We start from the raw sequence: 25,983 nt of genomic DNA, 5'->3' as shown, positions 1-25,983 counted from the left end.
TTCTTCAAAAGGATTCATTAGAACATATTTTCAAACAGTTGCACTAGGCATAAGGAAAAGGTCTGATGAAAAGCAGGAGCAAATACAAGTACAAATAAGAGTGTCTGGAGTTGTCTGAATCTTTTTCTTACTCTCATGAGAAGCCCCATCTCATTTAAGTGTTAGTGGAGGCAGGTATTGACTTCCAATCTGGTAAACTTTCATCTGTTGCTTATGGTCAGTGAGATACATGTAACATGTATGAATGTTGATTTGCCTGCTCATTAATTGTCAGAAGTAGAGTAAGAATTTGTAAGAGAAGCAAGAAAACAAAATCTAGTTACTGTGTAAGACTTCATTTTCTGTAATTTGATTTGGGGGGAGGTTCTGTTTGAATAGACTCTAATTGATTAGTGCACAAAAGGAAAGATGAAATCTCAAAATGTAATTGTAGCTGACCAAATTGCCCTCACTTTGGGCTTCGTTTGTTTTTCCTAGGTCAACCAGAATGTGGAGATCCAAAGGGCCCGTCTGCGAGATGATATTAAGGAATATAAATTCCGAGAAGCCCGTTTGCTGCAAGACTACACTGAGCTGGAAGAAGAAAACATCTGTCTCCAGAAACAAGTGTCTGTCCTGAAGCAAAACCAGGCAAGTGTTTCAAAATAGTGAGCATTGCTTTCATAGCTCTAGTTAATTCCTGTGTTACAGCATGGTCCTGTCTCATTCTTTGAACATCCAACCACTTCTGCAAATATATACTACCACTGAGACTATGAACTACAAAATTTTAGTACCAACAGTTATCCCAAAAATGTTTAAGTCCTTTCTGACTGCTCCTACACAGTCTGAGGCTGTATTGCTTCTACTTTGACCTCCAAGTCCTTCCATTGCCTTCTTTGTCTTTGTTAGAAGTTGATTAATACTTTGCCGCTCTGCTTTGTTACTTGGTTCAACCTGTGCGATATTCACCATCCATCCTCTTTTACCATGTCTGTAACTGGGTATATTTCTGAACATATATTTATATTGCTACTTAGTGCTTGCATTATGTCTCCAGTCCTGGTCTCCATACTCTCTTCTAGCTACTTTCATGAACTGTATCAGTAGTCAATAACTACTTTGTACCGTCAGACCTTAACTCGCAAAGTCACATTTCAGTGCACAGTTCCAGCTATGTTCATAATCTTAGAAAAGAAAATTGCATTTTTGGAACAACTCAAGAATTCCCCTCAGTTAGCATTTGTGGAGGTAATTAGATTAGACATGGTCTTTGTACTTCATGTGTTTCCAGGTGAAACTCCTCACCAGTGTTTATCACTTTGGCCTCACTGTGCCCAAAAGAGGGTTCCAGGTTGAACCTGTTCTCACCTGCCTATGCCTGGTCTAATTATGCCGCTTGGGGGACTTTAGCATTATGTGATAGGGGAAAAGGGGCTATTAAGCTCTACGTATGCAGGCTGGAAGAGGTAGTGGTCTGATGAATTTCAGGTTATGTTGTTGGTTACTTTTGATTTTGACCATTTTTGTCTCGTTTATACTTTTAGAAGAAGCAAGTAAAAGTTCCTGTCTCTGCATTCACATTCTAAAATAACAATATTCAAGAATGCTGTCGTTCTGGGTTGAGCCAAATTTAACTGCAGATGCTATCTTGTCAGTTGCTAGTAATTATTGACTACTGGTATTGTATTCTGGGACCTTTGAAAAAATGCTGCAATCTTAAATATTTGAGTTCAATGGGTGTATTGAGAACCAAGAGCTAATTCAATGGCTGTGGATTATTTCATTTTCTACTCTGTCATAATCCTACTTGATGAATTTCATTAAGCTTTAGTTATCCCACTGACATAACTAGAAGAATCCATCAAGTTTTTCCAGGCTTAAGTTGCCAAACAGAATTACCATGACTGGATCCTCCTTTTCTCAGTTAGATGTGGGTCAGCACTATTGTGCGTATTGGCACCTAAAATGCCTTTAATAGCTAGCAAAAAATAGGAATATATAATTTATAAAGTTTTCTCTTTTGAAGGTAAGAAAGGGTATTCTGTAAGCTTTTTCTTAATAGATTTAAAATGTTATGCTCATGTTGGTGTTCATAATTTCAGTGCAAGAGAGGTTAAAAAATAAAATGGAGTCTTAGAGGTATAAACTTAAAGCACGCCATAAAATTTTGTTTAGCTGCCTGGGTTGTAGCCCTCTCAAGATGTGCTGGAATTATGATGACAGAAATAATAGAACATCGTATTTTGAATGTATAAAAGCAGAGTTAGGTGTGCCTCAACAGTTTTAAGTCCAGTTGCACATTCTAACTGCAGTGCAGCAGAGAATTGGAAGCGTAGCTTTGAGATGCTGGGTTTGAGAAATACTGAGACTGAAATTTGTGGGAGGGTTGGTCAGGGAATTTGTTAATCAAACATGAGAAGAGCTTGCATAAAGTGCTAGGAAAGCCTGTTTTGTGATGCCTCTATCAAGTGTTGCATCTGCCTGCTATCTTGATTAAGCTGGAGGAGGTCAGCTCATTCCACACTTTGCTTAGAAATTTTATTGTATGGTCTTAGTAAGGTAAGCAGGCAGTGGTTACAGTTAAAATGCAAAAACTAGACTTTAGAACTGAAAAAAACATTCCCTTCTCACCACACTCAATGAAAAACATTCAGAAGTAAAATTACTTGGTGTCTTGCAGGCAGACGTTTTCATTAGTACTTTCTTCCCCTATTTGTGTATTTTCAGGTGGAATTTGAAGGTCTGAAACACGAAATCAAAAGGCTTGAAGAAGAAACAGAATTTCTCAACAGCCAGCTGGAAGATGCCATTCGGCTGAAGGAGATCTCTGAACGCCAGCTTGAGGAGGCCTTAGAGACTCTGAAGACAGAGAGGGAGCAGAAGAACAATCTTCGTAAGGAGCTGTCCCACTACATGAACATCAATGACTCCATGTACAACAGTCACCTGAACATCTCATTGGATGGGCTGAAGTTCAGCGATGAAGCCACAGAGCCCAATAATGATGAAATCATGAATGGATTTGAACAAAATTGCCTCAGCAAACTCAGCAATGGCAAGAATACATCAACGCCCAGGAAAAATGAAGGCTTCCCTCCAGCACCAAGTCTGGTTTCAGATCTTCTGAGTGAATTAAACATTTCTGAAATCCAGAAGCTGAAACAACAGCTTGTACAGGTAAATGTATTTTCCAAATAACTGTAATTCTAAATAGCTGCTCGTTTTTTTCAGATGGAAATTTGTATTTTCAGCATCTCAGATGTACACCATATAGTATGATCTAAACTTGTAAAATCTTTAATTGCTTTGGAATTTGTTACAGATTCTATACTGCCAAACATTTACTCTTTATTTTTATTTTTTATTCAAAGAAGGTCAAGTCAATCATGTTCTGTAGGAAGCAGTATAGGCTGTGTCCCCTTCATTGTGTCACCCATAGCAAGAAACTTAATCAACGGATTAAGTCTTTTGTTCAAAAATGGATAGTTATTCCAGTCACCTTCATCAGAAGGAGTTTTGTACACCATAGTTGTTTTTTTACATTTAGTTCTAAAATTCCAGAATTTTAATTGGTGTCAAGCATTATTGTTTTACATATGCACTTTTGGGAGATAGCAGAACTTGAAACAAGGTACATATTTACATCACCTAGAAATGTTTAGGGTTATTTTGTCTATTTTTGATATTTTTGGCGGAGCTCTAATAAAAAAGCCTTTGTTGAAAAAATGGGTTTCTTTCAAAATTAGAACTTTCAGAGGGGAAACTTGAAAAATTTTCATTATGTCCATGGTCTTCTGTGTCCATGTAATAATTTTCACTTAATCCAATTTAGACTATTTTAACAAAGCTCCAAGCTTCCACCATAGACTGTTTGTCTTCTTATATTTACTTGACAATTTGCAGGATAACAGTAAATTTCAGTTTATCTTCAGCTGAATGATTTTGGTTTTTTACAAGGAGACCATGAGCTATGGAAGAGAAACCTGAAAATGCACATTTTAGAGTGGAAATTAGAAACACTGGGGAGGAACACTGCTTGCAACAGTTGTGTTTGTTTTATTTTTGTGTTTAGAATATGTGAAATAGCCTTTTCAGTAATGTACAAGTGATCAGGTTTCTGTAACCACATGCACCTTGGCTAAGCTTCTGTCTCTCTTACAGTAAAACCACTTAGTGGAACAGTTTCCTTTATATAGATGTCTGTGTTCATGCCTTTCAGATGGAAAGAGAAAAGGTGAATTTGTTAACGACACTACAGGAGTCTCAGAAACAGCTGGAAAACACACGAGGGGCCCTCTCAGAGCAGCATGAGAAAGTTGGCAGGCTTACTGAAAACCTGAATGCAATGAAGAAGCTCCAAGTCAGCAAGGAGCGTCAGTCTGCCCTCGACAACGAGAAGGACCGGGACAGCCATGAAGATGGAGATTATTATGAAGTTGACATCAATGGGCCAGAGATCCTGGAGTGCAAATACAAAGTGGCTGTGGCAGAGATTACTGACCTAAAAGAAGAACTTAAAAATCTGAAGACGAAATACAAAGAATGTGAGTCTAAGTATGAGGAAGACAAGAGCAGATATGAAACTGAGAGCCAAGCTCTCACTGAAAAGATCGCCTCATTAGAAAAATCCAGCAGGCATGATAGAGAGCAAGTGGCCAGACTGGAGAAGGAGCTGAAGAAAGTCAGTGATGTTGCTGGAGAAACACAGGGCAGCCTCAGTGTGGCACAAGATGAGCTGGTCACCTTCAGTGAGGAACTGGCCAACTTGTACCACCATGTCTGCATGTGCAACAATGAAACTCCAAACAGAGTGATGCTGGATTACTACAAGGAAGGTAAAGGAGGACGCAGTAGTCCAGAGACCAAGGGAAGGAGGTCTCCTATTCTTCTTTCTAAGGGGCTGTTAACTATCGAGCTTGGAAAGGCAGAGAATGGAAGCGGTGACAGCAGCCCATCTCCAGTGTCATCTCTGCCATCTCCTGTGTCAGATCCTCGGAAGGAACCAATGAACATTTACAACTTGATCGCAATAATCCGGGATCAGATCAAACACCTGCAAGCTGCTGTGGACAGAACAACTGAGTTGTCCAGGCAGCGAGTTGCCACTCAAGAACTTGGGCCAGTGGTGGACAAAGACAAGGAAGCTCTCATGGAAGAAATCCTGAAGCTGAAGTCCCTGCTGAGCACCAAGAGAGAACAGATAGCAACTCTGAGAACTGTGCTGAAGGCCAACAAACAGGTGAGCAGGTCTTACAGATGTGATAGCTGTAGTCTCAGGGTCATAGTTAGGTTATTAAGCACAGAGGAACAGTATGTCTTTGAGGACATACTGCTGTTTCTTAAACTCAGTGGAGCTCTTCTTCCTGATACCTGTAAGGCACAACGCTGAGTAGAGGCAGGCTGTGTCAGCACAGGCACGAAGTTGTGCTCCTGTGAAGCTGCATGTTGGGGCTTTAACTGGCTTTTGGTTGTCACATACTCATGAAAGTTTTATTTGAGATAACTTCAATCTATCTGAGTTATATCAGGTTATGTTTAATGTAAGAAACCTAAAGCAAAGAGGTAAATCTTATTTTCTACTTGAATGAATTCTTAAGTTCATATCCTCTTCTCTCTGAAACTGCTAATAAAGTTTTCCAAAATGAGGATGTGATACAAGAGCATGGACAAAATAAGAGGGTTGAAAGGTAAAATTAGTCTTTGGGGACTGGGCCATGCCTTTTGATACACATTAGCAGTGCAGCAGATGAAAATAACTGACATTAAGACAACCTGACATGCTTCATTGTCTCCTCTAAAATAATATAAGTTTTTTGTTTTTTTATTGTATTTAAGAAATATGTACCTACTTTCAGTTTTCTTTTTTTCACTTGTATTTTAGCATAATGATGTACCATAATGTAAAACAGACATAATGCAAGATAAGGGTTAATATGTGTAAATAGAGAGATAGTAAATACACTTTTTTTGTGTGAAGTCTGTAATGTCTGATTTTTATTAGCAGTTGGAGATAAGTGTCATTAAATGTATATTCTGTAACTTCCCAGATGCTGCTTCTTGGTTAATGGTAGTAGGAGCCCCAAATGTCCCATCTATTTCCAGTGCTCAAAGATGAAATTTTATTTAACCTCTACTAGAGAAGTTGAACAGAATGTTAACATTCCAGTACTAAGGAAACATTTCATTATGTCAATGGCCATTTGAAATCTCCTAGATAATAACTTTGTCAAATGTTTCATTAACCACTACATTTCTGTTCTTCTTGGTAAACAATAGACTGCAGAGGTGGCCCTTGCCAACTTAAAAAGCAAGTATGAAAACGAGAAAGCGATGGTTACGGAGACAATGATGAAGCTGCGAAATGAGCTGAAGGCTTTGAAAGAAGATGCTGCTACATTTTCTTCCCTGAGAGCAATGTTTGCTACAAGGTAAAGAAAATCTGAACTCTGGAAAATGTCATTCCTTGCTTGTGGGGGGAACAGCTGAACATCCTGCCTGCAAGCAGCAAGGCTGCCCTGCCCATGCAGTAAGGGGCAGGGTGGAGTGATTCTTTCTGTGTTCATTGCTTACAGTGTTTGTCTGCAATGTGTTCTTATTGATGAGGGAGGAAAATGGTAGGGCTATAGTATATTGCTACGAAACAGGAATTTAGTGTGGGGTTATTTATTTTACTAATGAACAATTAGCATTTCTGAGCTTATGTTCTACATAGTAACTATTGTGGGGAAAAATAAGGGGCCAGGAGCAAAGGAGCTGAGACTGAATGAGTGGAGACTTGGTCCACAGAGCATCTTGTGAGCACCTGTATTCCTGATCACTGCATGGCAGGTACGCAGCTGGGTCTTAGATTTGCATCTAGCCTGAGACAGCAGCTGTTGCAGGGAGCACGAAGAATTGCTTCTTGCTGTGTGCCCCATGTTTCAGAAGCCGCAACAGCTCTCAAGACTACTACTGCAGCTAGGGCACTGTCACCCCTTTCCTCATTGATCTCTGGTCAGAAACGGTTAGTAGCCTGTATGTTGGCTGTGTGCATTTCTCTGGAGTGGCTGTTTCATATAAGCCACCATTTCAGGTAAGGTTTGGAAGGAGCATTCCAATGTGCTTGGGTGAAGAGAACATCAAAAACTGTTTTGGAAACAGGTTTTAGGTGTGTTTAAAATATCAGAAGTATTAACAGCCCGATTTATTTCTTCGCCGTCACAACCAACCTGCTAAAGGAGCACCTCTGAACAGTCTGCCCTAGGTCTCATTCCTGCTCTGACCAAGAGGTTTGTATCAGCAGAGACTAGTAACAAGTGATGGGGCTTTACCCTACCATGCTTGTTTCAGTATTATGTTCCAGTGAGGTGTGAAGCAGACTGCTGCACACACCTGTCTTTTCCACAGGAAACGGACTATTTTGTAGGATGCAAGAGTTGTAGTACATGGGAGCGGAAGGCTGGGCAGGAGTAAAATAACTGACCTAATTTCCTTTTTAAACCAGGATAATCCAACTAATTTGACAATACTGCCAGCTATTTTTAATAAGTAATAAAAATACAGTAAGACCAGGGGCTGGAGACAAAGGAAGACTTGCAAAATACAGATTAATAGCTTCCAGCATTAAGGTGCTATTGAGAGACTGTTGCAGCATTCTAGACAATACTGGAAGCCTAAAATTAAGCTGTCACACAAAGGAATAAATCAAGATATGCATAATGTACTAGGGAAGTATATTCAGTAGCTGTGCTGTTTAAGTCCTGATTTTCTTACTCAACACACCTGTCCCTATTGTGTGTACAAATGGACTGAAAGCACTGGGGGCTGGAATAAGATCTGCCCTGTAGAGCTGAAAATGAAATTTATCTGCTTAATTAGACTGTAATGGCTTTTACAGTCACTGTATGACAGTCAAACGTTTTGGTGGTTTATTAGTGAACTCTTCACCAGAAAGAAAGATGCACTTCTCTGTTTATGCAAAGAGAAGCTGAACACCTCTTCTGTTTTACTTTGTTGAATAGGTTTGCTCTTGCTAACAGGCAGCTTGGGTGGTGCGAAATGTAAATAAACAAGAAGGCCTGATGAATGTTCATTAGGGTGCAGCGTTCAGCTTTATTACAAGTTGTCAAGTGGTACTTCTTTCTCTTTTGTGGATACCATCTGGGTCCCACACTTTACCAGTTGAAGGAGCTGTTTGAAAGAGTATTTCCCAAAACGATGTTTCTCAAAATTTATCATACGAAATACACTGCTGTGGTTACAGTTTGGGGGAATTCTCAACCTATTTACTTAGGAATTTAAAACAGAAGAACTTGTATTAATGGGAACATCGTGTGTAAAATAAATAAATAAATAAATAAAATTCAATTTTCAAGTGCATTACTTTTCTTAACCTGAGGGTTAAAAAAAAATGAAATATTTTTTAATATGGAAACATGTAAAGCCTTACTTAAATGTGAGGAGGGGACTTGAGGGTTTTAGTAGCAAGTTAGAGATAACATAGTTAATCTTCCTCAAACATACTGTGAGAAGAAAGTGTGATTCCTTTCTTTGCTAGACAAACAGATTCTCCTGAGTGTTTTGAATGAACTTGAAGCGAACATGTCCTGATTTGGGGTGGGAGTGAAGCAGTTTCCTTGTCTTGTAGACCAAGATAGGTTTCTGTGTTGCCTGTTAGCAATTTGTCATTCAAACTTCAAAGGGCAATAGAGCTCGCATTTCTTAAAATTGGTTATGGGGGAAAAATAGTGCATTTAAACAGATGAAAAAATGCAGCATGGAATTTAAGCTTGAGGCTGGCTTAGCTCAACTTTTCAGCAAGGAAGGAGGGAGTAAGATGACAGTAGGTTTCTGGTAGTTGTTTGGTGAACACCTGAAAGTCTGCTATTTCCAGAAGACACTGCAAGTGGAAATGAAGGAGAGGTACACAGGCGATTCATCAATTATCAGTTCAGGTAAAAGTCCTTAAAGGATGGCTAAATGAAGTGGTTCAGTAAAGAGCAATGGGCCAGTTTGACCATTGCTTCACAGCCAAGAAAATCCACTAAGAAAAGTTAATCCTAGACTGTGTTTAAGCTGTCTTTTCATCCAATTTTACATTTTAAAATGCAAAGTTTATTTTATTTTGTTGTGGTAGCCTTTTCCTTGAATTCGATCTGCTAGAGTTTATTTATGTAAGCATACGTTTTAAAAAAAACTCCACTAAATATAGAAAATGTCAAAAAACATAGACAATGAAAGTACAAAATGTTTTTTACCTTTCTTTTCTGTTATTTTAGTGCTGTTTTTCTCTGTTCTTATATAGCCTGCAAGTTTCTCAACTCTTTAACTTGCATGTTATGTACTACATGGACTTTTACGAGAAGATAGCATCAGCGCTTCCCTTTAGAAGTACCTTGTGTGTGATAGGTTACAGCCAAAGTCTTGTGGTGGATGGAGTTACTTGCTGGTTTATTTGCTTAGGGTCAGGCAAGGAAACCAAACAGTTCTATTCACATGGAGTTGCACTTGACCTGAAAAACTGTGACAGACTTAAACTGGCTCTGAAAAGTGACTTAGGACACATCTTCTTGTCTGTGATTAAACACACAGGATTATCGAGTTTGCTGATACGTTTTTTTCCATTTCTTTTCCAGAGCCTGAGAACAAGCAAGGGTAATAAGAAAACAGACATTGCTCATTCCTCTAAAATAAAGATAAAACAGTAATTAAGAAATCCAGCAGAAGCCAAAGGCTTTTGCAAGTAAAGAACAAATGTGCCTAGATGTAATTAATGGTTATCGTAATGTCCCCGTGTTTCATAAACAGTAAATAACAAGAGAGACAAACTCTGCAACAAGTCAGCGGAGGGGAGGGGACAAGGGGCAAATTTTAGAATGTACTGCATGTAATATTAGATTAAAATTACCGAGTGGTGATTATGATGGAGGAACAGTAAATCCATGACTGTAAAAAAGAAGCTAGACTGTAGCTGTTGTTCATTAATGGAGAGAAAGTGTTTCAAATGAATATGTATGTCAGTTCAATATCATATAAGCTCTTGCAGATTGGTTTTCCAAATTTCCAAGTACTTGGGAAATATTCTTGTGTCTTTGGACATTTAAAGGCCTACAGAATATAAAGGAGCTTAAATTCTGTCAGAGAACAGTGCAGTCCTCACAGGACTTAGAGAATTATGGCTAAAGAGTCTTCACACTGGACTCTACACAGCAGAATTATTCAGCTTGCCTAAAAATATTCTGTAGGATAAATTCTCAGAGGAACCAGACACAGAAAATGTGACTTTGAAAATTTGCAGAATGAGATTCGCAGACAGGAGCAGTGGAGTGCGTCCTGTTCCTGCTGCTGCATCTGGAGGTGATGAGTGGCACCTGGAGAGAGAATGGCTGCGCCACCAGCGCCCCTGTGGAAGTACGGAGACATCAGGCAGGACAGAGGCAGTCAGCAGTGTTCCAGATGGGTTATAAGAAGACATGAGTCATTTCGTGCACATAGTTGTAGCTGATGCCCTGCGCCTGTCAGTGTTCGAGAGGCATTTGGATAGCGCTCTTAATAATATGCTTCAGTTTTCAGGTAGCCCTGAAGTGGTCAGGCAGTTGGATTTGATGATCTTTATATGAACTTTATATTTAGAATCTTTTTATAAACTTTATATTTAGAACTATTCTTAATTCTAAAAATGCAAATAGTCACATTTGTAACACCAATGGGCCGGCTCTAGCTTCTAAACATGCCTAGCAATTAAAACATCTAATGCGAGTAGCACTGGATACATGAACACCCACCCTTGGTGAAGGTGCTCCATGTGGATAGCCCCTGCACCTGCTTTGCAACACTGAGTCCCCACTCCTCTCCCAGGTGCTCCTCAAACCACCGGTGACTCCTGCCTGCCTTGGTGCTTTGTTGGAAGTCTGCTGATGCCTGCTGTTCAGGAGAGTGAAGTGCAGGAGGTCTTCCTGTGATACAATAGCAGTGCTGTAGGAATATTCGGAGTAAAGACAGTGCCAGCTTCTGTCACATAGCTTGTCTAACATACTGTTTTTAATCAAATTGTAAAGTGGGTTACTTTAAAATGCCTTACATGAAAACTACCACAGCAGCAGTTACTTGCAATCTGTAATTTTTTTTTACGTAGCTGTGTAGTCTTTTTTAGAAAACCATGTCTTGGTTTCATTTTGAAGTTAATAGGCAGTCTCAGCACTCTTAGCATGTAGAAAACAAAGCGTGTACACAGATTCAGTGGTTGAGAGGAGTGGAGAGTTCAGGATTAAATCTTCCACCCCTTACTTGCTACAGCGAAGAGCTGGGAAAAACACCCTGCATGTGTGATAGCTCAAACAGTACTTCTGATCTAGCAGCATAGGATCATAAGTTTTATCCTTTAAAATGCATCTTAAAAAAAAGTAGTAGTCATCTTTTGAATTTGCCACCAAAGCTTGATCCGTTCTTGAGAGTTTTTAGCAGTGGAAGTGCGGAACAGCTGCGGTGTCCAGCTCTGTGGGGCTGATCACTTGCTCTGTGCAGGAGATGGTTCTTCCAACATGCATCAAACTACAAGAGTTTTATGGTTTGATTGCTTGCTTTAATAGCTCTTACTAATGGACATTGATTACTCACGGCTGATTTTAAACATCCTAGAAAACTAAAGCTAGTTATAAACTGTTCTCTGTTCTTAGTGCAGATGCCAAAGATTTATCTAAATAAAGGCCATAGCATTTATTGGGTTCAAACATAGAGCTCAGGTGAGTTTTTAATGCAGGGTACTGAGGAAGAAATTGCAAATGAACAACTGGCTAAAGTTTCGGTAGATATACTTGTACTTGCTTAGCTGTGATCCTGAACTGTCTAACTCTGAGGTGTGCTTTCTTCTGCCTTCTTCAGGATTCGTCCTTTATTTTACTGGTGTCTGGGTCTGCACAGTGCCCAGCTGTGCAAACTAAGGCAGGAGATGGGCTGAGTATGCTTCCCAAAGAGTCTTTTAGATGCTGACCTAGCAGAGGGCTGTGGTCCCGCAGTTGGATCTGTAGTAATTTTGGTGCAGCTGAATTTGGACCAGTGTGTGGCAAACTTACCTGCCTGGAACGTGCTTTTTGAAAAAATAATAAAAATAAGCAAAGCATGCTAGGGTTAAGCTTTCAAATAATTCTACTTTGATGGATTTTTATTTATTTATTTATTTTAGAAAAAAAAGATATTCTTTTTATGGATATGCAAAACTATTGAGCTCAGGCAGACTGGGTGGGATAACAGTGAGGCTTGGTAGAAGGCACGGCTGTTTACTGCTGCCAGTGCGCAATGGCAGCCCTCTGCTTTCTGTCTCCGTGTAGCTCATGGCTCATGCCATATCTATTTAAATGTCAGTCTTCCACTTACAAATCCAAATGGTAGATAGCCGGGCAGTAGATCTTTTCCTCCTCTTGTGTTCCTCCTTTGGCAATATAAAATGGTTGCTTGCTTTGTAGAGGACCTGGTTTTCCAGGTGGGACAGAGGGGAAGGGAAGGAGGTGTTAAAATTCAGTTTTTAATATTACAATTTCTAATATAAAGATTTGGGTTGAAAGCAGGTGGCTACTATCCCTTACAGTTAACTCACTCCATGTTCATTTACATGTCATTTTAATTGCTTATCTTCTTAATACATTTCCCAGATTTTAATGAAAAATAGTGAGTTTAAATCCTCCATTTCCTAATTTCTTATGTAGGTTGGCAGTTTAATCTCTTGAGGTAGAAGTTAAAGCAGTCGATGCTTCTGTCAAGAAGCCTGCTTCAGTCACGGCTCTGTCTTGTGGTCTTGCTTTCCTGGAAATTGTCTTACGGTTCTCATACTAATTGCAGAGGAGAGGAAAGTAGTATAATTATATCTGTGTGTGATTGGTTCCATCACTTACTTGCAGAAGAAGTCTTGATTCAGTAGTGAATTTAGCTAGAAAAGGTACCAAATTTAGTACATGCTAAAGTTTAAATAAAATAATCTGTAGAGATAAGGCATAACTGGCACTTGTCAGAAGGAGTGGTATGCAGCATTTGAAAATGAGACAACTCAAATTTTCAATGATAATTTGGCTTCAGATAGTTTTAGGGGATTTAGTTTTTATTTCTCATCATAATATCTAATGTCCAGAATATTTATTTCCTCTGTGTAGATGTTTGTTTCAGTTGACGTTGTTTTTAAAAATCCAGTTGATGTTTCCTTAAGCTCTTTGTCTGTTGCTGTTAATTACCTGTACTAAGAAAATTGGCAACATCAAAGCGTTCTGTTCAATATCCACTTAAAAATGTGAACATGTAAATGCACGACAGGCATGTGCTAATTTCATATTCTTTGTTAAAGCATGAAAGCTCCATTATTTTTTTCAAAGGTGTTTTTAAAACAAAGACACTTTGTGTTCTGACCTTCTAATTATTTCACATTGAGTATGCAGCTGGGAACTAGCTCAACGCATGAGCAAATGAGATAATGAAAAGGAAGGATATTGTACTGGTTTATCTGCAGAGCAACAAAAACGTTGCTACACATACCATGTAGCACAGTGTGCTGCTGTGGCTTCTGCTGCGAGCTTTGCATTAAGCTAAAGCAGTTAGAGCCACGTCATGTTATGGTGCTTAGGGAGGCTAACTTTTGGGTTAAGAAAATTAAACTGGGAGTTAGTGAATGGGAGGGAGGAAAGTAGGGCACATCCCACTTCACCTGGGCACACAGAGCCTGCAAATGTTTCAATCTTAGCCAGTTTTGTTAAGGAAACTGTTGCTGTGTTTTGCGTTGTGTGTGGTCCCTCTGACCCTGGGCAGCCACACCTGCACCAAGATAACATTTGGTGTTGAGGCTGTATCATTTAATTTGAACTAAAAGATCAGGAAAACAGGTTCAGGGTGCAGCCACGGTAGTTTGCATTCCTGCCTCTCCCAAATCCCCTCACATGTACAAAAGAGATTCAGGTACAGTAACAATTGCAGCTGCATGCATGCTACTGATAACGCTTCCTTTTTGCTGGATGGGAAGGAAAAACTTCCTTCACAGAGATGTATGGAAAAAGTGAATTCAGGTATTCAAAATACTGAATGCTTCATTTTCTAACGACAGTCTATTGATGTTATAAACCTTTGTCCTACAGAAAGCTTGATGAGGTAATGACTGCTACAGTCATTTGAATTTGGAGTCAAATTCATGGTTTTATTTATAGCTGAGCTCACATGCAGACTACTTTACTGCCTTCTAGGCTCTGATGAGCGTTTGTCCCTGCTATCAGGTTTGGCACAACTGACTGGTCAGGAGATGTTTGGGTAATACCAGAAATGGTTAGAGAAGAGGATTAAGGGTACTCACAAGACCATGTGGGAAGTCCCTACTCTGCTTTACTGCAACTGTTTTATTTTCCACCATATATATATATATATTTGTTTATTTTTTTTTATTTCTAAATGCAGCATTGGGGGTGAAGAAATGTGCCACTTGTGCCTTGCTGCCTTTGATAGCGCTTCTCTGGTGGAAGTCAAAATGGTAGACACCACCTTCCATAGTAGGGGAGAAAGGATTGCTATGCCTTCAAAGATAATTTTCCTCTTCTCAGACCTCCTAGGGCTGTGCCAGTCTGCCTTCCTGTCTGCTTCCACTCACGGAGGTGTATGGATTGGTTTTGCCTCGTAAAGTACGTCTAACTATGCAGAGAAAATAGCAAGTGATAGGATTCAGGGGTGGTGGTATGAATTTGTATTGCAAGATGAAGTTCTGTTCTTTTCTTTTCCCTTGTTCTCTTCCCAAGCAAATACAGTTAGGGTTATAGGCCTAATTCTGCTATTTGAAGTCAGGGAGAACAGAATAGGGGACGTGATTGTATAAGCGCAGCTGATGAACCTGCACATCAATGTGGTTTCCTTCAGTTTGTTGTTTTCTTTTTTTTTTCTTGTCATCCTTATATTACTTAACAATGGTAAATGTCCCTTAAACTCAGGGGCTTTTCCATTATTTCATTAGGAGGAATTTCTCTGCAGATAATTTGTAAATTCCAGCTGGTACCTATGGGTAGAAAGATGAATATTCATATCTGTAACCGGTCTGCTATGTGCGATAAATATGCATGTGTGTAAAGACACGCGTTCTTTAAATTGTTCACGATGCACTGTGCAAGTTAAGTAGCTTCCGAGCTCAATGAAAATGACTGTAGATGAAACAACTTGCAGGCGTACACTTGGCTTCCCTGCAGGGTTTCTAATAACACTCAGTTCCTTTGTTTTATTAAGTCAAAACTGATTTTGATGTTGAAAACTACTATGAAAGCCACTTGCTATGGAGAAAGCAGTAATAAAGCACTATTTTTTCATCAGGAATTGGAGTAGATTCTAGTACAATTATAACAATGCTGTTCAGTCTGCACTGGAAATTTGTTATTGGATTCCCTGCGTAACGTAACAATCTATGAAGTTCAGGTGCTGTTCACTCAGTGTGAATCGCCATCTGAGTTGTGGCCATTTTACAGCACTCCACCCTACTGTTCCTCTCTGACTATTTGCAGTCTCTAGCTTAGAGCTGCTGCAGGCTCTGCATAATTTGAGACAGAAATAATTTGACTGCGTTGCCTATTCCCTGCATCAGGAGGGTTAGCTGTAGGACATCTTACTCATCTTTAGGCAGGACTAGTTTATACCAGGCTCCGTACTTTTGTTATCTGGGGATGGTATTAATTGTAAGTGCTGAGTGTGGGACTCTATGGTCCCCACAGAATAATGGCAACTTTGTACAGGTTGGCTGAAGTTCCTGTATATCCTCTCTGTTGTTCATACACACTGAATAACAGAGTTTATGCAAACAACTGCAAAATTTTCAGACTTTGCTAATACCTGCTGGACATAAGGGATTCATGTTTTATAGATGGAAACGGGATTGCTAAAAATTGATATATTTCGTTGCAGATGTGATGAATATGTCACACAGCTGGATGAAATGCAGCGTCAGCTTGCAGCAGCTGAAGATGAGAAGAAGACTCTGAACTCCTTGCTTCGGATGGCTATCCAGCAGAAACTGGCACTGACCCAGCGTCTGGAGCATTTGGAGCTAGACCACGAGCAGTCCAAAAGGGTGCGCACAAAATCTGCTTCCAAAGCCAAGAGCAGTAACCCTAGTGTAAGTCATATTCGGTCCTGCGGAGACAGGTCTGAAGGATCTGTCCTTAATAACCAGGTGTTTTGTAGTGAAAAATATAAAATCTATTGTGACTAGAAGAGGTGTGTAGAAAAATCATATTATGCATCTTATTTTATGCTGTAACTGTCAGCGTAAATCCCCACTATCTAATGTCGCAGTGAGTTGGCTTGTACTAGTAAGTTGTTAAACCAGGTAATACAAATTGTATTATGGTGGTCTTAACTGTAATTCATAAGTACGGGGATGGTATTAACAAGTTAATAGTGGAAAGGAATTAGCTTTTTCCACAATTAACATGTATGAGTTTTGCTGTTTATGGTAAGTGTTAAGAGTACACCTGATATACTCTGGTTACTAATTGTAGTTTGTGTAGCACAAATGTGATCCTTTCTCCAGGGTTGCAGCAGACTTCAATAAATGCTTTCACAGACAGAAGCAAACAGAAAACTTCCCTTGCTAGTGTGACTTAAGTAGTGGTGAAAAGCACATGTGGTAAAAAGCAAGTGTAAAGATTAGAAGTATGTCTCGAAAACTCAGAACATTTTGAAACTGGAACCAAAATTAATTTGCCTGTTATGGCAGATACTAAGAACTTGCTGTCATATCACCACTTATCAACATACTAAAGCTTTTACAGGTAATAAAAGCTGGAAAAAAAATATGGTAGGTTACATTATTTACACTCTGCTTCCCTCGCTTCAGAGGGTTAACCAGAAGAAAGTGGCACATTTATATTAAAAATATGCAATATTTACCCCATCTGGTATAAAACCTAAAATTTTGCGAATTGGGAGCCTACCTGGTAGACAGTTCTACCTGAAGAAGTTATGCTGTGGAAAAATATAATGTCTTGAAAGGATCTTTGTGGTGTCCTGTTGCTCCTTGCAGCATAACACTTTGGAAAGAATCTGTTTTATGTATTACTGTAGCCACACAACTTATCTGTGTAGAACTAATGTGACTATGGTCTAGTATTGTCAGTCACAAAACAGATTTTCTCAGCTTTCAGTATTAATCTGAACAGGATAGTATTTCAGAGCTCTGATCATTTTTTTTAAATACACAGAAGATACTGCATTCATTATGCAAGAACATGTTTCACAGGGCTCTACATTATAGGCACAGGAAATTGAGCAGATCATCCACTAATTAATATTTATGAAGTAGCTTAGTATACATAATATTCTTTAAGACAAACAAACCTTTGTCTGCTATTGAACTTCTAAGAGGCCTTTTTAGCCACTCAATTTCAATATGTTTGAAAATATAAAAGTGTACTTTGTAATTGGTGCCTATATAAGAGAAAAAAGATTGAAAAAGTTGTTTCTAAAATTGTGGAAAATTTGTGGAGCACAACAAGGCACACTTTTTTTCCCCTTTAAAACAGTTTTAAAGTGCCTAGCCTCAAACTTTATTTTAATGTAAAGCCCTGTTCATTTTGTACTCTTTCAGATAATTTTGTATGCCTATAGTATTACTTAAAAGCAATGCGAGACTGCACAGTTGTCTGCTTGATAGTGATGTTTTATAAAGCCATTCTAATATTCCTGGTGTGGTACTGCCTCATCTCACTACCATTTCTTATAGATGATCAGCAGCTTGCTTCCTGTGCATTGCCGCTCTGCCTATAAGTAGTCAGGAGATATCACAATACTAATATAAGGTAATAAGGAGCACAGCTTGTTTTCCCAGTGAGGGGAAACCACTTGGGATTTCAGCTTCCCAGATATTAGAAGTGGGGGAAGAAAAAAAGACTTAGGAACTCCTACAATGAGACTTCAAATGGAATTGTGGAAACTTTGCTGCAAAGCTGATAAACATGAGGATGCCTCAGTCAAATGCCAGAATTACATTTGACGATATTGAGAGGGGGGGAAAAAACCCAAGTGATTTAAGTCCGTTATGTTGCTCAAACATACCGTTGCTTGAAGTTTAAATTAATAGTAATTCTGGCCTTAGAAAATAGGCTCTGTGCGTCTGTTATTACTTTTTAAGAAAACATTGAATTCTCCTGAATTTGAGCTTTAATATTGCTAAGTAGCAGGTTTGATATTTTTAGAAGCAAGACATCTTTTAACAATTTTCAATCCTGCTTTCTCTTTTTTGCTGCACAATCTTCCAAAAGGCCTTTATTCTTCTCATTCCTGCATTAAGTGTAATTTAAAAATACTTTGTAAAAGCAGGCATTTGAGTGCTAACTTTCCTTGCTCCAGTAGAAACAGTTACAATTTTGCTTCCACTATGATAGGGAGCTTTTTACCGCATCTGTGTCTCTGGCAGTATTTTCACTAAATACTTATGGAAAAAAAAAAGTAAATTTGAGAAACTAATTGAATGCATTGGTAGGCTTTTTCAAATTAACTGGAACTTTATAGAATGATTTCAATGTTATCAAGGCAGTGACTATTACTATTGGTCTCGGCTCCCACTTTTCAGTTCCAAGAATGAACAATTTTGCTATTAGCACAATAGTCTTAGTAATCGTTTCTACCTTCATTCATTTCTGTGGATCTATAAATTAAAAACGAAAGACAAACCTTACTGCTGCTTGAGCTTGATAAGGTTATGGTTAAACTTTTAGCACCTGTTATGAAAAAGAAATGAGCCATGGTGGTAAGGTGACTTGATCCTGCTGTTTGTATTTTTAGATGATGATTATATTTAAGATTGAGGCTTGTAATTATTGATTAACAATTTCTTAAAACGTACATTCGCTGTAAGTCTTTCATATCACTTTCAATGGGTTGGGCTAAAGCATGGAAAATTTCTTAAGCTGTCACCTACCTCTGCAAGCAGGCTGTTCTGAATGATACTGCTCTTTGCATTGGCCTGCATGATACACTGACCTGCATGTTTCTGGACAACCTAAAGCTTCACTGAAAATGTTTCTTGCACATTCATTGCTGTTAGCTTGTGCTTGAACAGCATATCTTTATTCAGTACTTGTAAGAAACTTTCTTTCTGCAAAGCTATTGCTTCCAGGCTAAACTCATAAAACGTTGTTTCATCAGCTTGGAAAGCATCTTTGAGCTAAATTTGCTGCTTCATCCCTAGTAAGCTAACAGATACCCTCAACTGACTAACCCGCTATGGAGCTTTTGCAGCACATTGTATTAAGTTGTCAGTTCTTTGAGAAATAAACACAGTTTTTTTTTCTAATGCTTTGTTTTTCTTCCATTTTTCAGCTGTAGAATAGTCCATGGAGAAGGCCTTTCCAACAGTGCAACAACATTTCTTACCCTCTTTCATTATGGTTAAAAGTGGTAGCCCATTGCACAAAGAATGCAAACCACTGACCTGATCCTAACTTTTGAGAACACCTTTTCCTATATACTACCTGAAACTTCTCTTTTATATCTCGAGCTATAAAACAAACAAGCTTTACCTATAAGTGCTGCTGCAGTAAGAAAACTTACAAGTGCTGAAGAAACCTACTTCAAATGTAATGATCACCATATTAGTTTATGATCTACTAGAAATGTTCCGATGGGGGGAATTTCTTATTTCATTGCAGATGCTCATTTTTTATCTGATTCTTAAACTGTGCACTTTTGATATTTTGATATTTTTCTTTAGCTTCTTTAATTCCTTATGTAGAAGAGTTTATATAAATGCAGTGGCTTGTGCTTATAGTTTCTCTTCAACTTCAGCTTGTGACTGTTGATTTCTACATCAGCATGTGGCAGAGATTTTTTTTTTTTTTTTTTTTTGGCTCTAGATGTGTTTAGAAAAGAGTTTCAACAAAAAAAAAAAACAGGAGCTCTGCTAAACTATGTGTGTGCTGTGCTTCAGCAGCTTTTTTGTTATGAAATATTAAGCTTTATATGTTTAAATTACTGATTTTTTTTTTTGACTGCCATGTTCATTAAGAAATCCAGGGTATTCAAATTCTGGGGTTTTTTTCATATTGTATTATTATTCTTAGGAATAGTTCAATGTAACAAGAAGAAAACTTGACTTTGCTCTGGTTAAAACAGTAATAGGCACTTGAAAAATATTAAATAAGTAGTATTACCTATAAATTCCAGAATTCCTGGGTTTTAGGAAGTTGAAGTATTATTGATTAACAGAATTTTATACAACTGTACCAGTTAAATTCCAAATTGGAATTGTTTTGTTACTTTTTCATTTTTATTGTGCCAAATTATGGTACATTTAGAAAGAAAAATTCTAAAGTTGTCAATGATAGGGTGTTACATATCAGCGCCTTTCTGTCGTTAATTATTGCCAGTAGTGCCTTTAATCATTTTAAGGAAGAATCTTAGAATAGCTAGGTCTACACACAAAGAAATGGAATGGCTGTTTTGGAATTTAGTCAAGATGTGGAGCAATAAGTGCAAAGTGAACTCCCCCTTCGCACATTTTTAATGGGTAGTCTTATTATAATAGAGATTATATATTCAAGGAATTGTAAAAAATTCTGTTAGTCAATGATATTTCATCATGCAAATCCTTGCAAATTCAGGGGAATAGAGGGGAGAAAAATAAACAAACCTGAATACACTTTGGGAACCAAATGGACTCATGTTGAACAGATGAGCAAGATGTATTAACACATTTGTGGTAACAGTACAGAGAGCGTATTGGGAATATTGATGTTATGTTAGCTTTGTTTGGTGGTGGATGCAGTTAACCATAGTATTGTTTGCAAATGTGAACAACAAAACATTAATATCTTCTCTTGCATGTTATATCTAATCATTGTAATTTCAGGAAACAGAAACAGAAGTGCATCAACAAGCTGTACCTACCTCTCTGGTGCTGTTTGTTGAGGCTCACATGAATGATTAAATTGATACTTGCTGGGGGGGAGCCTTCCCACTCCTCAAAAAAAAAGTACAAATTGAAATAATATTGACAGTGGGAAAAGATTTCTGTTTGCTGGAAAAAAAAGCAAAAACACACAGACATTATTATTCCTAGATGTGGGGACTTAATATTTCCATCTTCTGTTACAGTATTGATTCATAAGAAATATTGTTGCATTTAAAATTACTACATTTGTATGTGGGTATTTATTTGAAATGATGTCGAAGTACTGTATTATGTTCTATGTGCATTACCTTTTAGTGGTGGATTGGTCTCCATTTAATGTCCTATGCATGTATTCTTGCCAAGTAACCTTTACACAGATATGGAAAAAAATGTTAAAGAGAAAAATGTGGAAACTGATTCTTAAAGTATAACTGTGTGTTAATTGGATAACCTTAGGAGACATAGAGGGCAAAATGTTACTTCCAAATTAATACAAAAAGTGTTTAATGTAGGAAAGCAATCTGCCTGCGTAAAGGTAGTCACATTGGCAGTATCAATAAAAGAGAAAAGGAATCATGTTTTCTGCTTGTGTTTTTTTCATTTGTTTCATTTTGGTTTTGTTTTAGAAAGCACCATATTAATTGGTCAGTCCTCCTAATCTGTTTTCAGTGTGGGGATAAATAAATACTTTTATCTGAGAGAAACTGGAAACTTAAAACTGTTTACTGAAGAACTAGAAAATTAATTCTTTATTGCTCATGTTTGCGTAGCGTCATCCTCTGTGCTTCTTCATGAGTCTTTCCTGGATTAGTTCTGGCCTGGATCAGACCAGTTTAGTCTGTTTCACTGAATGGCCATGCAAACGCTTGTACTGGTACAGGAAGGGGTCACACATTTGTCACCAGCATGGTGATGGTAAGACTAATGCTTTTGGTAGTAGTGGTGACACATGTTCCTGAAATTAAGTATTAATTGCTCATATGTTCTTCAAAATATGGTAAGAACTAACAAACAACATGCCTTTTTTTTTTTTTTTTTTTTTTAAAGTCTGAGGGGTGAGGCTAAAGTTTGCCATATCTATGGAAGGATATTCCTGGATCAATTAATCGATACTGACCTGCAGGCATATTAAATATGATTTTATGCTACTGTGCAAATCACAGAATCACAGAATTTCTAGGTTGGAAGAGACCTCAAGATCATCGAGTCCAACCTCTGACCTAACACAAACAGTCCCCACTAAACCATATCCCTAAGTTCCACATCTAAACGTCTTTTGAAGACTCTCACTTTCCCCAGGTAGGATTCTTAGAACCATTCTGCTGATCATTAATATACCTGGCAGCAGTTGGTTTTATTACAGCAGCTAATCCAAGTAATTTATAACTTGTGAGTGGCTTAACAATTTCTACTCAAAACTTGAAAAGGCTTGTTGAATTGTGTGCATTTAACTAGCAGAGCATGTTTGCTACAACACTTGGCCTTATCATGTAGCTTTACATTAGCTATAAAGGGAGCTTTATCTGCAGTTCGATGTAAGGGATGAACATTAATACACATGCATGAAAGCAACAGAACAAGAAGAGACCTGTTTAGAATCGTTAAATACTAAAGCAGTGTGATTCAAAATGCTTTAGTAGGAAAACAGCAAAAGGGAAGGAGAATATTTAGCTTAAAAGCTCACGTAGCAAATGACTGTGTGTTAAAAAGATCAATTTCTTTGTTTTCTGTGTAGAAGAAATACAGTGCCTGCAGGGGAATGTCAATTACGCTGAGTTGGGAGGGTGGGACACTGGCTGCATTCCAGGCTGCAGATGTTGCTGTATTTAGTTGTAGAGAAAGGAATCTACCAGCTTATGTGACACCCATGCTTGCCATAGAAGTAGTAATTCGGTAGGATCACTTGTTTCTTGCAAGTAGGGCTTGAAAAAAGCAACTAACTTCTCAGAGGAGAAACAGGGCAGATTTTTGGAAGTACTTAGATGCCAAAAGGTAAGAAAGCCTGAAAGTCCCCAGGTACATAGGATGGTAAAATTCGGCTACGAGTGTTTACAAAGGTTACAATTTTATAAAAATATTAACGTTTTTGTGGGTTTTAAAGGCTGATGATGCAGATTGATCTACAACACCAGGTAAAAATATGTTTGCAGCCCAAGGACTTAATTAAAACAATGAAGAATTATACAGATCTGTTCTGTGAGCTAAAAATTAGCACAGCAGCTAGCATTTATATATAAAAGCTTCAAGCAAACATTCATTGGTGGTTGTTGGGAAAAACTCTCATACAAGCTACTCAAGATGTCTTCATCTTACTCAGTGTTTTTTCCAAGAGCTTTGCTGGCCTTTCCCAGTAAAGGACAGGGATTGCTGCTTCTCTTTGCAAATTTCCACAGGAAGGAGCTACCACAGCTGCACGGTGGGCTTTCTTCCCTTGGATGCTGCAGGTGGGGTCTCCAAGGTAATCTGAGGCCTGATCTCGTGCATTGAGTCTGCGTCAGTCAGCCTTTCCTTATCCAGCCCTGTGATGCTGGGACATGCTGCTCTTAAATCAGCAGATTTGACAACTGTCAAGTGAAGTGCCTCTAAGATGACAAGACTTAGGTCCTTTAAGTGTTAAAAAAAATAAAATAAAATAAATAAATAAATAAAATAAGATGCTGGATCTGGTTGTAGATATTTAATTCAGAAATAGTCTAATAATATACAAGTTGGAGAGATTGGAGCAGTGTATTGTAAGCTAATTTCTACATTATGCTGGAAAAAAAATAAATGTAATTAAAACCTAATATATATGTAAGCATATACTGATATTTAACTAGAATTATATATATATATATATAAATATATATACTATATATATTATATGCAATGCTTTAGCATACGTTATATAAATGCACTACCTACTGATTAAGGATAAATACATGAGTAGACTTGAGTTAGCTACGTTTAGCTTAAGTGAATTTAAGCTGGGCTTAAGTAAGTGACAAATACACACCCAGGTTTCCACCAGCTTAATAAGTAAGAGTCCAGAGTTGGTTAACTAAGCTGAAAATGTTTTTATGGGCAGAACCCACAAATGCTATGGTTTTTCACTGGATCAAGTGTCTGCATAGAAGGACAAGCTGTGAAGGCGAAAAACGTACCTGCACAGTTCTCTTCTTATTCCAATAATTTTGACCAAATTAATTTATTTATTTTTAAAGCAACTGATTTTATTTTTTTTAATATCAGCAGGTGGACATCTGAGTTATATGTTTTATGCTAAAATACACAACAGGCAGGGGAAACTTTAAAATGGAAGATTTAGTGTATAGTTTTAAAGAGGTTATACACTTTAAAAGAGCAGGTTATTTTAAAATAAATTCTTGCCAGTGTTTGCAAAATCCATTAATCTAAATAAATATTTTCTTGTACTTTTCCAAACTGATTATTTCTGCTTTTCAAACAGTAATGTACATGAGGAGTTCCAAACCCCCACATTTAAGTTTAGGGAGAGAAGGAAAGTTTATTTCAGTGCTGGCTGTTGCATTATTGATTGACATTAAAAAGATAATTTCTCCTTTGTCTTCTGCTTGAAACATTGTTCCTTATTTATTTATTTTTTTTAAAACAGCAACTTCAGATTAAAACAGTAACCCAGTATTCAGGTACATGCTAACTGAAAGCAAAGTTAAACGCTCAATATGGCAATTTCATAATAAAAAATATTTTCCCCTTTGTGGTGATGAGACTATTCCTAACTAGGACAGTTTGTATCCTTATTCTAAATTATATCAAGTAAACAGGCAGCTTCTACTTATGTCAAACGTTATTGGTCTTATTTTCCTGTATTAACTCTAATCTAGAACTCAAATTAATGTAGCTCAAGGCTTTACTAAGGGATAAAGAGTAAAGAATTTGATCCAGCAGCAGAATTTTGGCTTCCTGTTATCTCCAAATGAACAATGAGTCTTTATTCAGCCAATTATCGAAGTTTTAGAGGTAAGACTTAGTATCTCTCTGTTTAGAGGACAGACATCTCTCAAGGAGAAGACCTATGAGCCTAGCCTATTGACGGCTTCGGGATGAGGTTTTTAAGTATCTAAAGAATAGCCTTATTCAGATGCTTATTCTTGCTTATTCAGATTTCAGATGCTCTCAAAAATAAATTTAGGTTTTGTGAAAGCAAATTCTTTGTGGTTTTGTCTTTCTGCATAAAGACAGAATTCCTAGCCATCAGCTATCTCCAGTCCATGCATGCTTTTCATGCTTAGGGAGGGGAGGCAAGGCTTGCTGATTAGTGCAAATACTTGAGTCAAACAGCAGAGAGCTCAAGCATGACTACAACAGCCAGAGCCAAGGAACCTGGAGGCAGTGAAGGTCACCTGCATGCTCTCAGCTGCAGCTACTGCTGGCTGGTTTAGCACTGCTAGCTGCCCTCCACTGCAGCCTGACATGCCTGAGGTTTGTCATGCTTCAGGTCTGGTGGCAAAAAGTTGGGGGTTACTCTTTCTTTCCTGACTCCCAATGCTTTAAGCTGCAGATCCGATCAGGGTAACTGGGCAGATTCAGGATGGAGTGCAATTGTCAGACACAGTAAGGTGGGAGGAACAAAGCCACCTTGCCACGAAAGACCTGCTGGCTGTTTCACAGGGCAGTTCACCATGGCTGGCACCTGGTTATGCTGCTGGGTGACTCAACCAGAGGTGGTAGAATAGAAGTTGACTTTGCCAGGTGAGGTGGCACCTCCTAGGCATCTGTGAATTACTTCTTCCTAGGGCTGCCAATGGTACCACATGCCTGAATTTGCATCCTTGGGAGTTGGCTTTAGGGTTCGAGATTTTCTTAAACTGCTCTTTTTAGGAACAATTCTAGAAAGTGCAGAAAGAGAGAAGTTTGCATTTTTTGATTTTCTACTTTTTCTCCTTGGTGCTACATGGATGAAGCCTAGGTACATTTCCTTTCCTTTAAATAATGAAGGGATATACATATGTATACATATACATGTTTCCAATTGGAATGTTTATTTTCTGCAAATACCATTTGCTTAAAGCTTGTTCAGCCTTTAATTGGAACAATGAGGGTGTGGAATGGCTGAGAATATTTCTTCTAGGAGCTCCATTATGCAGCAGCTAAAGTGTCTTTCATCA

At 38.1% G+C, this 25,983-nt stretch overlaps 1 protein-coding gene across 8 annotated transcripts in view; it reads left to right on the top strand.

The window, feature by feature from the left end:
* BICD2 (BICD cargo adaptor 2) overlaps positions 1–21,432 on the top strand; it is an 87,704-nt gene extending 66,272 nt beyond the window's left edge. For 2 of the 8 annotated variants that reach the window (XM_072044629.1, XM_072044630.1), the window contains exons 3-7: positions 478–630; positions 2,710–3,159; positions 4,202–5,221; positions 6,259–6,410; positions 15,868–17,646. In XM_072044629.1, coding sequence (XP_071900730.1) covers positions 478–630; positions 2,710–3,159; positions 4,202–5,221; positions 6,259–6,410; positions 15,868–16,174 — 2,082 coding nt within the window. In that variant the 3' untranslated portion in view covers positions 16,175–17,646. Of the gene's footprint in view, positions 1–477; positions 631–2,709; positions 3,160–4,201; positions 5,222–6,258; positions 6,411–15,867; positions 17,647–17,686 lie in introns of those variants that run through there. The other 6 variants (XM_038185796.2, XM_038185794.2, XM_038185797.2 and 3 more) reach the window with 6 other exon arrangements.
* The last annotated feature ends 4,551 nt before the right edge of the window (positions 21,433–25,983 follow it).

The sequence above is a fragment of the Anas platyrhynchos genome, chromosome 13, assembly GCF_047663525.1.
Source record: "Anas platyrhynchos isolate ZD024472 breed Pekin duck chromosome 13, IASCAAS_PekinDuck_T2T, whole genome shotgun sequence".
Taxonomy (NCBI): Eukaryota; Metazoa; Chordata; class Aves; order Anseriformes; family Anatidae; genus Anas; species Anas platyrhynchos.
This window is presented reverse-complemented; position numbering and strand designations above follow the sequence as displayed.